Source organism: Ursus arctos, unplaced genomic scaffold (genome assembly GCF_023065955.2).
Source record: "Ursus arctos isolate Adak ecotype North America unplaced genomic scaffold, UrsArc2.0 scaffold_24, whole genome shotgun sequence".
NCBI classification, from domain to species: Eukaryota; Metazoa; Chordata; class Mammalia; order Carnivora; family Ursidae; genus Ursus; species Ursus arctos.
In genome coordinates this window covers 45,225,180-45,237,832 of record NW_026622919.1, presented here as the reverse complement: position 1 = coordinate 45,237,832, position 12,653 = coordinate 45,225,180, and the positions used below count along the sequence as shown (strand labels likewise).

The following is a 12,653-nucleotide window of genomic DNA, read 5'->3' as shown; positions in this document are numbered from 1 at the left end:
AGGGGCTGACTCGGTCCAGTCCAGCCGGGTCAGTTCCCTGCCTGACCCCATGGGTGAGAGCATCTTCAACAGGGCTCTGTACCCCGTAAGGCTGGCCCAGTGCAGCCTCCTGTGATTGAAAAGGGTCAGGGCTGACTCAGTGGCTCATGGCCCGACTTGCAGGTCCTGTCTGATACCCCACCAAGGTTGTACATTGCTCACCCAGGCTCATCATGACGCCTCGAATGTGCTTCCCAGTCTGGTTCTCCTGCTTCCCAGTCCTGCTCCTGCCGCTCTCCCAGTATACACTGTCCTCCCTCCTTCCCAGTCCAGCCCAAACGCTCTCCCTCCCCTGAGCCCATCCCCCACTTCCCCATGGGCGGGATTTCCTTCCTCCTCAGTGACCTGAGCCTGTTTGTTCTTACAAACTGCTTGGTGGGGTTATGGCTCCTGCCTGAGCCTGTCTCCTGTGTGGCCCACAGTTTCCTGAGGGTGGAGACCACCTTCTTCAGTTCTGAACCCTATACTGGCCTTTGCTTCCCTGCCTTGTCTCCTACTGTGGGCTCTCACCATGTGTTGGATTAACTGGGATTGAACATAGACCAGCTCAAGGGGCAGGAGCTGCTGTTTCCTTGTATTTGGGGTGGAAGCAGGGGCTGGAGGTGGGGGGTGGTTGGTGGCTCTGACTCTGTCGGAGACCTGGTCCCTGCTCCCACACGCACCAGAGAAGGCTCCGCTTACTTCTTGCTGGGCACAGTGTGTGTCCTTGGGTGAGGACAGGGGCCTTTTAGGGCAGTTCCAGCCTGGCCTTTGAGATAAAGTGCTAACACCAGGCAAAACGTGAACACTGAAATTTGACAACAGCCTCATCCCTAGGGTTCTGAGGCAGTGAGAAGCAAGCTGAGAGGGGCAAGGGGCTGAGTCAGACGGGAAACTAACTGAGTATTAGAGGGAAGACTATGATTGATCCAAGGTCATGAAGGAGTTTCAGGCAATGTTTGTGGGAACTTCAGGATCCCTTGATGCAAAACTGCAAAATCAGCCCGTCATTTACCCTCATTAAAGCCTGTTGGTCCTGAAGCCAGGCTTCCCGTCCCTTACTGGCCATAGGTCCTGCTCCCTATGGTCAGAAGCCTGAGCCTGCCTCCTGCCTCTCCCCAGGCCTGGCAGGTTGTGGTGATGAGGGACGGAGGGACTTGCCCCAGATGGCAGTTGGGGAAATCCCTGCTTCATCAGTCATGGGCGCCATCCCTGTCAGCAAGACTTCCTGCTCCCTCCCAGTCCTGTCTGCCAGAGGGAACAGGTGTGCAATTCCTGAATGACAAGAGACAGTCAGGGCTCCCAGCCTTGCCCCGCCCCCTTCACAGAGGCAGCCTGGGTGAGGAGGGAGGGCACAGAGTCTTCCCCATCATCTGGCCTGGGCGCAGGTGGCCCAGGTGGTTGCTGGGGGAATGGATTGGGATGACAAAACCTGTAAGAATTAATAGCTGTCACTGTTTATTCTTTCTGTACCCCGGGCCTTGTTCAAGTCCTTTCTATGTGTTTTCTCAAGTAATTCTGCAAGGTGGATTTATTTATTTTATTTTATTTTATTTTATTTTATTTTATTTTATTTAAGGGTTTTGTTTTGTATTTTAAGATTTTTTTTTATTTGTCAGAGGGAGAGAGCACACACAAGCAGGGGGAGTGGCAGGCAAAGGAAGAAGCAGGCTCCCTGCTGAGCAAGGATCCGAGGACCCTGGGACCATGACCTGAGCCAAGGCGGATGCTTAACCGACTGAGCCCCCCGGGCATTCCTGCAAGGTAGGTTTATTATGCACATTTCACAGACAGGAAATGGGAGAAATGACTTGCTCAAGGTCGTATAGCCAGAAAGCGGTGAGGCTGTCTGACATTAAGGTCTGAAGTGCATAATTTCTGGTGGTAAGCTTTGAATGGGGACTTCCTTTGTCTCTAAAAGGATCTGATCCCAGACTTTGAAGGACAAATACCAAGTCTTGGGACTGGCCATCTTGGGATCAACCAGGCCAGTGCTTAGCTGTGGCCTTTCCTCCTAGGGCTCAGGGCAGAGCCCTGACTTGACCATTCATTAGGCTCTCCCACCAGCATGGTCTCTTTGACTCTTCACAGCATTCTTGGAAAGTAGCTATTGTAATTCCCATTTCCCAGTTGGGGAAACTGGGGCCTGTGATGGGAAGCATCACATATAAGAGAGAAAAGAGCTGGGACCAGAACTTTGGCCTTGGCACCTGCTGCCTCCCCTGCCTTCTCCTAGGTTGGGCTGCCGTGTGGGTGTGGGGGTGACTCAGGCAGGGCATGTGGGTGGGCAGGCGCTGCAGCTATGGCTGGTGGGTGTGGCCTGTCCGACGCCTAGGGCAGGTGGCCCAGCCAGTTCTGCCTCTGACGCCTCATTTCAGCCATCTCTCTGCCTATGATGAGAACCTCCCGCCGCCTCAGCCACAGTCCCTCCAGGGGTCCTCGGGCCCAGGACATGCGGTGATCTCAGAGCAAGGGCCGCCACTACCACCCAGACCTCACCAGGTGAGTCCTTACCACACATGGCAGCCAGTGCTTTCCAAGGTCCTAGGGGACCCTAGAGCGAGGACCTAAGGGGGTCCTTTAGGCCACATCTGCCCTTTGCTGATAGGCCTTGGGGGAGGGGTTGGGAAGAAGCTTGGATTCTAGCAGGAGGGGTGAGCTCTTGGCCCAGGGAATGTGCCAGAGCATAGGTTCTGATGGACTCAGGAAACTTCCCTGAGGTTTGGAGATCTTAGGGAGGGGGAAGGGCTCACAGCCACAAGGGGCAAAGGTGAGGCTCTTGTCTTCACCAGGAGGCCCCAGGATGTGGCTCTCCAGTGCAGGAGTGTGAGGGGGGCGTTCAGGATAAGATGAGGTGGCTCAGAGCTTGAGAGGGACAAGGCCTAGGCACCTCATAGGTGCTGAGCCAGCAGCTGCACGGGCTTCCTGTGGCCCCCAGGCCTGGTGTGTCTTCCAAGAAAAGCCACTGCAGTCAGTATCAGGGGTTGGGAGGCACTTCCCAGGTGAGGAAGCCCAAACCCAGAGAGGGAGGGCAAGGCAGTGAGAGAGTCCCGCAGGTGAGAATGCGGAGTTTATGAGGTGACTCAGGGAGCTAATTATCACTGCTAATTATAGTTCCAGCCCAGAGTTTCCTTGACCCTCTCCTGCCCCAGCTTCCCAGGACTGCCCCAACTCATGGGTCCAGAGCAGGGAGGATGGAGCAGCCAGCTGTCATGGGGGAGAGCTCTAGGGTCCTTGGGAGTCCTTTCAACTCATTTATCAGAAGGGAAAACAGAGGCCCAGGGAGGGGTAAGAGACATGCCCTCCATCCCTCTCCTTCACTCTTGGTTTAGCTCAGCCTTTTAGCTCTATTCGTCCATGGACCACTTCGGGCAGAGGAAGGTGGCAAAGGCCACCCATCCTCATCCTGTGACTGTGGATATGGCCAGGGACCTGCATGCTCACGATTCTCTCAGTAGGATACTTCATCTATCTGACCTCAAGGCCCCTCCTCAAAGGTCCCTGCCTCAAGGTCCCTGCACTCCAAAGCCAAAGCCTTCCCCTGGATAACTCCTCCTCTCCCAGGGCTGCTTACTTTTGGGGAGGGCAGCTGTCCCATTTCCAAACCTCACTGCAGTGTGATGACAAACGGCTCTGGATACTTCTTCCGGGAAGCCTTCCTATTTGGGCCAGGATTACCTGTGGCCATAGGTCCACCCCACCTAGCTGGGCTCTTCGTACAGAAGTCTGTCCCCTGCCCCTACCTCCATGACCCTGAGGGAGTTCTCTGAGGGCTGCTCAAGCTGAGAATGGCTCCCTGTTGACTGCAGAGTCACCTCCTGTCCACGCAACCCTTTGCCCTGTCCATCTCATCCTATATGGCCAGCCCAGCCTTCCCCATGCCAATGCTCCCACAGCAGCCTTCTCCTAGCTCCGTGGTCTAGTCTCCTTCATCCCCCATACAGTCTGCTATCTCTAACATGGCTGTCTCCTGTGTAACCCAGGGCCCTCCCATGCCCTGCTGCTCTTGACCAGCTACAACTCCTCACGGTATCCCAGGCCCCGCCTGCATGGTCCCACCTGTTTTTGGAGCCTCTCACTGCCAGTGGTCCCCAGGAGCTCCCCAGGCTCTGCAGCCACACCAGCTCTTTGCCACTTGCTAACTTTCTTGACACCTGGTCTTTGCTCAGGCTCTCCCCTCTGCCTGGATTGTCCTTCCTTCCTCTACACAGAAACCTCTAAGGTCCCCCTAGAGTTCTCAAAAGATATGTAAGTTCCTCTCCCCAGCACATCCCTCTGAGCCCAGCATGGGGTACAGCCTGTATTGAGCATCAGTAAACCAGGTCAGGACCGAAGGGCTGCTTCCTCTGCCCCTAGGGAGGGGGCTCAGCTGCTCCCTTCAGGTGAGAAGGGAGTCTAATGGACAGATAGCCATAAGGCTGGTTGCACTCAGCTCTGGGTGGATGAGACAAAGATGATCAGTGTCTTAGTTGCAGAGACCACCAAAGGTAAGAAATCTGAAGCACGGAAGAGGCCAGAGGCTGTATTACTAGGAGCATAGTGTCTAGAACAAAGGAGGTTATAGTCCTATTCTCTTGAAGATATCGCTGAACACGAAATTCTGATAGGGACATTGAACAAGCAGAGCTAATTCTTGGGAGTTCACCTGAAGATTGGTGGGTGATGCTGTCTTGAGAGAAGCTAAAGGCATCGTGGTCTCTGCCTGGAAGCTCTGTTGGGCTCTGCTAGGATGCACAGGGGCAGAGGTGCTGGAGCAGGGAACAGAATAAATCACAGGGACAGTCTCTCTGTTCCTGGGAAGAGCTGGCAGCCTGGGAAGGTAGAGAGTGAGCTCCTCATCCTGGGGTTATGAGCAGGGACCACCTAGTGCCACATGGGCGTCTGAAGGCCCCGAAGCTCCTCCATGCCCACTCACCCTACGCATCTGTGCTATGATTGTGCTCCAGCCATGAATGCCCACCCCAAGGAGATGGTGCCCCTCATGGGCAGAAGAGCTGCCGTCCCCAGTGGGAACCCTGCCGTCCTGCAGGAGAAGAGGTCAGCAGAGGTCACCCCCACCAAGAAGAGGTAGGATGGGCAGGCTTGGGCACTGTGTTGTGACGCCACAGGAGGGATTCTGGTGCCCATCTTCAGGGATGATCTTCCCATAGTCAAGCTGCCTTTTCTGAGCCTATCCCTGTTCATGAACTTAGCCTCAGACTCAGCTCTACCTATGGCCTCACACAGCCAACGGCCTGGGTGTGAGGTGTGACCTTTGTCTCATGAGGCAGTAACATCTTCCCAAGCATTCTTTGTGGACCCTCAAGTGCCTACTTCTCCCTGAAGGTTTGGGCATCTCCCTCAAAACTGAGTATAGGACTCAGCCTAGATAGAAAAAAAAAAAAAAAGAAAAGAAAAGAAAAGAAAAGAAAAAAGAAAAAATTCAATGTAAATAAAGAAGGCTAGTCTGACCAGTAAGGAAATCTGTACTAATGGTGGGATTGAAGGTACCAAGAAGTCTAGGTAGGGAGAGATTTTTGGACCTGGAGATTTTCCTGAATCATCATGCTATTTCTCATGAACAGCTACCACTGTGGCCTCTTTACTGGATCCTGGGCAAGGTGATGCCCTGGGGTAGAGACATGGGCTGATGAAGGCTGCAGAGGAGCTGGCCTTTTGGAGATCAGAGCACTTGAGCATTCCTTGGAACAAAGTAGTTGGTCACACAGCCTCCTTCCCAGCCCTGGGGATGCTCAGGGATAGTTCTTCGTCTTCAAAGGGACATAAATGAAGGAGAGATGGTGTAGAGCTGCGTGCTCACCTGAGTTAATGACACCTGTGAGGTGCCTTTGGTCTGGATCAAAGGTAGGAATAAACAAACAGCATATGATGCGGGTTAGAAGCCAGGATGTCACGTCGCCAAGACATCACCATCTGTCATGGTGACAGGGGAGATGTGGCATGTGCAGTGGCAAATAAGGCATGTGTGGGATGGGCTGTCATGGTCTACAGCTCCCTGTCCCAGGAATTGGGTCCTTGCTCACAGTCAGGGGTCTTTCCAGTCTGGCTTTCACCACTCTCCTTCCCAGCCACTGAAGACTTCCTTCTTCCAACAAAGTCCTTGCCTTCTGCCATAAAAGCTTTTCTCGTGCTGTCCTCTCTGCTTCTGGGGGGTTTTCCCGAGCCACAGATCTCTGAGAACAGGGTCCCTGGAAGGGTCATCTCTTCCTTCCCTGCTTCCCACATTTCCTACACAGAGCATATTAGTAGTTTTTGAGTAAGTAGGTGGGTCAGTGCAGGAGCAGGTGAGACGATGAGAGACAGAGTGGGTGAGTTGATGAGTACGTGTCCTGGTGGCTCAACACAGTCCTCAGGACAAAGGAGTACACTTCATGGTGAGATGAGGATATATTTCCTCCACTCCCTTGGGCTCTTTGGTTTCCAGGCCTGGAATAGATAGATGCTGTCATGATCTGGTTTCCTGGTCCATCCTTGAGGCCCCTTTGGACTCTGGGAGGAGGCCCTGAGAAGGAGAGGAGTTGGAGGAGAAGCAAAGGACCCTTCCTCAACTTCTTGGGCAAGACTGAGAAAAAGATGAAAGCTTTGGGCAACAGAGAGCCCAACAGGAGTCAGCTGAGGTTTGTGTTGGTCTGTCCTTTTATTGGTTCATTCCACCAGCCTCTACATCTCCCCACCAATGTGCCCACCCAACTACTCATTCCTCAGCCATCCATGCATCCATTCACCCATCCTTCCATGTATCCGTGCATGCCTGCATCCATCCATTCACCCATCTATCCATCCATCCATCTATCCGTCTTATTCATCCATCCAACTCATCTGTCCATCTATCTGACCAGCAGTTTTTCCTTCCTTTCACACATTAGCTATCCATTAGTTCTGCTCCTCTGTTCAGTTAAGTCTTCTAAGTGTCAGAACAAGTATTGGGTTCTGGAGAATTAAGGACAATGCAAGTGTAGTTCCTCCCATCGAGGATCTTACAGGTGAAGGTCAGTGTGTTGTCTGGAACAGGGAAAGCAATGGCCTCATTGTGCTATGGTCCAATCCTTGGGGCCAGTCTGACCAATTTACTGGAACAAGAGCTCTTCAAGTGGATTTTTGCCCATTTGTGCACCGTTTAATCCCCATCTCCTAGAACAGCACCTGGTACACGGTAGGAGCTCAATAAATATTGGTTGAGTAGATGCACTACTGAGGAGCCTAGACAAGTAGGGACACTTTAGGGTGGCATTTCTGGGGCACTTCAAGGATGCTGGGAGTGGTGATCAGACTGGATGACCTCTGATAACCACTTCAGCTGCACAGTCCATTCGTGGATGATTTTAGAGCTATCCTAGCTCCAGAGTCCAGGATCATCTGACCCAACCACTCTCCATCCTAGGGTCACACAGGAGGCAGAGGCAGAGCCAGACTAGAACCAGGTTTTGGGATCCTAGTCAGGGGTGTACTTCTCTTTTGGAAGAAGGATTTGATTTTAGGTCAGGTCAGAAGTTTCCTCTTGATGTGCAGAAGACAGGAGGGTGAGGGCCAATGTGCCAGCCAGCCCTGTCTCCCACCCCATTTATGCCCCAGTTCTGGATTTGTTCTGAGCCTTGCAGGCTTGTCTGTGCCTGTAAGGGAGGAGAGGGATCCCCAGGCAAGACCCGGGACTCCCTCATGCCTGCCCATCCTGGGAAGTGGTACGATGGGCAGTCTCTACCCGCAGCTGATCCCTAGAGCTGGTTTGGCTGGAAGAAGATCCAGAGGGCTGAGGGGAGAGCAGCGTGGATAGTGGTGTAAACTGTGAGCCTGGAATCAGAGTTGGGTTCTCTGACCAATTTGGCTTCTATCCTTGGGGGGTGACCATGGATGAGATGCTCTCCATCCTGGGCCTTAGTTCCCTCATTGAGGGAATGGAGCCGCAATCCCTTCCCTGCTACCTTTCCGAACTTGCTATGGCTGGGACTGTAGTCTGACAGCTCTTCTGTGGTCTTGAGAGAAAGGAGCGGGCACGTCCATTCTCCTGTGCGTGGGGAGGAGACTGGCAGCAAAGGCCCTTAGGAGAGAGGCCAGCTGGTCAGGAGGCCACTCTCCCAGGCCAGGTCACAGAACCAGCAGGTAAGCTGCAGCAGCCGCGGGGGGGGGTGTCGCTACAGCAGGTAAGCTGCAGCAGCCGCGGGGGGGGGGGTGTCGCCACAGCAGGTAAGCTGCAGCAGCCGCAGGGGGGGGGTGTCCCTACAGCAGACCCTCATCCTGAGACTCGTCATCCTGGTTGTCCTGGGAAGGCTTGTCCCTGAGTGTGTGATCGTGGGTTCTGAGAGCACGCGTGTGTGTGTCTGTGGGCACTTCTGAAGGTGAGGCCAGGGCTGTGTCTGGTTGGGGAGTCGTATCTGGGGTGTGTGTCTTGCCTCTGATGGGGCAGTGAGTCTGTCCCCTTCCCTGGGGCTCAGTCAGGTCACAGGCCCTGGGCCCATGTCTCTCTTCCAGCCCCAGGAGAAAGTGTGCCCTTCATTTGCCCCCTACTGCTCCTCACACCCACTGTCCGAAGTGGTTTCCTGAGTTTTCCTTCTGGACGAGGATTCTCAGATCTGTCCCCTGAACTTTTACATCCCCATCACAGCTTCAGGTGTGACTATTTTCTGTGGCGACAAAACAATACAAGAGATGATCAAAGGGGTTTGAATGTGCCCTGGCAGCCAGGAAAGGCCCTTGTAGATGGCAGCATCTAGGGACTTCCCCTGGAGCTGCTCTTCAGACCTGAGGCCAGAGGGGCAGTTGCGGGGCGTGATGGGGAACTGTAGCTCTCGTTGCCGTGTCCCCCATCTCTCGTGAGTGCCGTGCACCTGGAGGCAGCTGCAGACAGGAAAGTCCCCCTCAGATGTTAGGCCACCCCAGCAGAGACCCCTGGGTTCATTGCTCAGTATTTTTAGTGACAGGAGTCACCCAGACCCAGCTTTGGACCCAGGCTCTGCCACCTACTTGCTGTGTGAGCTTGGGCAAGTCGCTTGACCTCAGAGCCTCGACATGTGTACCTGTGAAGTGTGGACGATTGGGACAGCACCCTTCCCAGAGGGCTGCCACGGGGGCTGAGCGAGGCCACGAGGGACAGAGCTGAGCATGGAGCTGGCCGAGAGCGAGTGTGCTGTGTGGCTGGGCGCGCTCAGCAGGAGGTTGCAGGGCATGCGGGTGGACGGTCCCTGCCCCAGCTCTCACGGCCTTGCTTGGGTGTCCCCGCAGTGCACACTTCTTCCTGGAGATAGAAGGGTTCGATCCCAACCCCACTGTTTCCAAGACCTCTCCCCCCGTCTTCTCCAAGCCTATGGACTCCAACATCCGGCAGTGGTGAGTACTGGCTCCCCTGGCCAGCCCCCACTCCAGCCCAGCCCTCAGCTCCAGGGTGGGCAGTGACTCACCCTGGGCCAAATGGCCAGGCCCGGTTGTCTCTCTCTTTTGAACTTGTCTCTCGCTCTCTCTTCCTTTCCCCACCCTCCAGCCTCCCTGGCAACTGTGATGACATGGACTCACCACAGTCTCCTCAGGACGATGTGACAGAGACCCCGTCCAATCCCAACAGTCCCAGGTAAGCCTGGCCCTTCCCTTCCTCCCACTGTGTCCACCAGGTAGGTGACAGAGGCACGGGCATCACGACCCAGGAAAGAGAAAGAATGGAGATTCCTGGGGGTAGGACAAATGTCTGGGACCGAGGCTGTGGCATGTAGGAATTTTTTGGGGGGAGTATTACATTTTACAAACTATAAAAAGTATTACCCATTCATTATAAAACATTTAAAAAATAGTACGCAGCAGAACAAGGACTGTAACACAATCCCATATAAGTAAATTAAAAATATATGCATATAAACCATGAAACATCATGTGCATTTTGCAAGAACACATACAAACAAAAAAATACGCATCTCTTTGGAGTGTGGGGGCAGGGAGAGATAGATTTTGAAAACTCAAACACCGCAAAAGATGAAAGTGGGATTTTTTCCTTCCCCTAATCTCAGACTTTTTAAGGTAATCACTATTAATTGTCCTTCCTCGTCGTCTTTACCGTATGTACCCAAACATATATTCTGGAAAGATGTGATTGCACTCGGATGAGGAGAGAAGCCTGCACAGGGCCACACAGGTCCCAGGGCCCGGAGCGCAGACGCGGGGCATCTGGGGCATGGCGACAGGCCTGTGCAGGTGTGGAAGGCGGGGCAGCTCCGCAGGCACGGTGGCTCCGGGGCGTGGGGAGAGGAGGTTGGCGGTGCACGTGTGGTGAGTTGGAAATGCTTTCTGGCCTCAGTGCAAACCTGGCCAAGGAAGAGCAGAGGCGGAAAAAGCAGCGGCTGAAGAAGCGCATCTTCGCAGCCGTGTCGGAGGGCTGCGGGGAGGAGCTGCTGGAGCTGCTGCTGGAGCTGCAGGACCTTTGCAAGCGGCGCCGTGGCCTGGATGTGGCTGGTCAGTGGCTGGCTCCGGCAGAGAGAGTGCAGGCCTGGGGGCCCTGTTTGGCTCTTGCTGCCAACCTTTCCCCACAATAACCCACGAAGGGGGCATGCGAGGAGCCCGGAATGCTGGGCTGGGGACTTTGAACCTGACTCTGAGGGCAATGGGGAGCCACGGAAGGGCTTAGACAGGTGAAGGTCACGTCTGGCTACAGCGTGGACAGCAGGTGTAAAACTGGAGAAGGGCGCTATTCAGGCAGAGTTGGGACCACAGCAACACAGCTGGGGGAAGGTGACCGGCTCCTCAGCAGTGGAACTGGCTGGAATCGAGGACAAGGGGAGTGAGAGAAAGGAAGGGGTCCAGGGTAGCGCCGTTGGTGACCTGCTGGATGGTGAGGCCTGAGCTGTCTCGGGGACTGGGGAGTAGCTCGTTAGAAGGAGGTGGTAAGCTTTATTTGCAGGCTCCCGGGAGGAGGCAGGCTAGAGATCCCAGGGTGTCGGCACGGAGATGGACAGCGGGAAGGCAAGCAGTGGGTAAGACTGCCCCCTCCGAGGGAGAGGGTGCAGAGGCAGAGAGCAGAAGGCCTCAGGTAAGGCTCTCGGGGGCCTCAGGGGAGGAGCAGTTGGAGACGGAGGTGGAGAGTAGGTAGCACAGGCTCCAGGAGGCCGGCGAAGGGCATGGAGCAGGGTCTCGAGGTCTGAGGTGGCAGCCCCCATCCTCGGGCTGGGAGGGCCAGGGCAGCCGGGGCCGCACCTGCAGCTCATCCCGTGACCCTGCCTGCAGACTTCCTCATGCACAAGCTGACAGCCTCTGACACAGGGAAGACATGCTTGATGAAGGCCTTGTTGAACATCAACCCCCACACCAAGGAGATCGTGCGGGTCCTGCTGGCTTTCGCTGAGGACAATGACATCCTGGACAGGTTCATCAACGCCGCATACACCGAGGAGGCCTATGAAGGTGCGCTGCCTGGGGGTGCCGAGCACACGGGGATTTCTGAAGGTGGGGTGGGGGCCAGGCCACGCAGAGCCACCGTGGTCACCGTGGGCCCAAGGCACGAAGCATGCTTTAGTGCCACGCGGCAGACACTCCTCGCTTCCGTCCTTTGTTCTGCACAGAGTTTTGAGCACTGACCACATGCCAGGCTTTGTTTTCGGCCCTGGGGTGCGGTGACATAGACAGACATAGGCCACTGCTTTAAATAAAGTACTTTTTAGATGGAAAATGCTTGGAAAAGAAAATAGAAGAAGGTAAGGTGATCAAAAGTGACTGGGGATGGGCAGCTTTAGAGTGGATCGGCAGGGAGGTCACCTTTGACCTGAGGCCTGCGTGAGGAGAAAGACTGGGAGCAAGGCAAGGGCCAAAGTGCGAGACGGGAATGAGTTTGGCATTTCAGGGCAATGGGAAGCAGGTCAGAGATGCTGTCAGATAGCTGTGCGAGGCCAACACATGGCCACTATTAGTATCACCATCATTTTTTTAAAAAAATTATTTATTTATTTGAGAGAGAGAGAGAGATTGAGCACAAGAGTGGGGTGAGGGGCAGAAGGAGAAGCAGACTCCCCGGTGAGCAGGGAGCCTGACACAAGGCTCGATCCTGGGACTCCGGGACCATCACCTGAACTGAAGGCAGCTCTTTAACCAACTGAGCCACCCAGGCGCCCCCAAGTATCACCATCATTATTACTAACCACCCCCTTTGGGTCTCAGTTTTGTGGCTTCTCTTTTAAGTGGACTGGAGAGGGGCAGGGAGACCAAATTTGGGATAGTATTTCCCTGCCCAGCAAATCTGCTGTGAATAATCACTGGAGTTTTTGGACTCAGGAAACATCCCGTTTGGCTCTAATGAGGTGCAAAAATGATGGGCTCAGGAAGGACTGGATGCTATCTTGCTGATATGCCAGGGGGCGCTAAACATGGCTCTTCGCAAGGGGTGGTCTAGCTTGGGCCCTCAACTTTTCTCAGGGGACAAAGTGATTTTTATTTTTATTTACTTATTTAAATTGCAGAGTTTCACAAGGGTTTTTGTTATATACAAGAAAAAGTAAAGGATTGTGAAAACTCAACACTGTTGATTAGAAGAGAGGAAATCCAGGGAAGATGGCTACAACTGAGTGCTGAACTGCATGCTGAGCTCCCTGGTAGCCAAAGCAAAGAGAGAAACTGGATGGGCTATATATAACCTTCTCAGCCTGTCACTAGGGAGTTGATACTGGTCC

At 54.2% G+C, this 12,653-nt stretch overlaps 1 protein-coding gene across 1 annotated transcript in view; it reads left to right on the top strand.

The window, feature by feature from the left end:
* Nucleotides 1–2,400: 2,400 nt before the first annotated feature.
* The window catches only part of TRPV3 (transient receptor potential cation channel subfamily V member 3), a 30,982-nt gene continuing 20,729 nt past the window's right edge, over nucleotides 2,401–12,653 (top strand). The window contains exons 1-6 of the mRNA XM_044390808.3: nucleotides 2,401–2,520; nucleotides 4,965–5,085; nucleotides 9,235–9,339; nucleotides 9,491–9,577; nucleotides 10,295–10,449; nucleotides 11,218–11,394. Coding sequence (XP_044246743.1) covers nucleotides 4,967–5,085; nucleotides 9,235–9,339; nucleotides 9,491–9,577; nucleotides 10,295–10,449; nucleotides 11,218–11,394 — 643 coding nt within the window. The 5' untranslated portion in view covers nucleotides 2,401–2,520; nucleotides 4,965–4,966. The remainder of the gene's footprint in view (nucleotides 2,521–4,964; nucleotides 5,086–9,234; nucleotides 9,340–9,490; nucleotides 9,578–10,294; nucleotides 10,450–11,217; nucleotides 11,395–12,653) is intronic.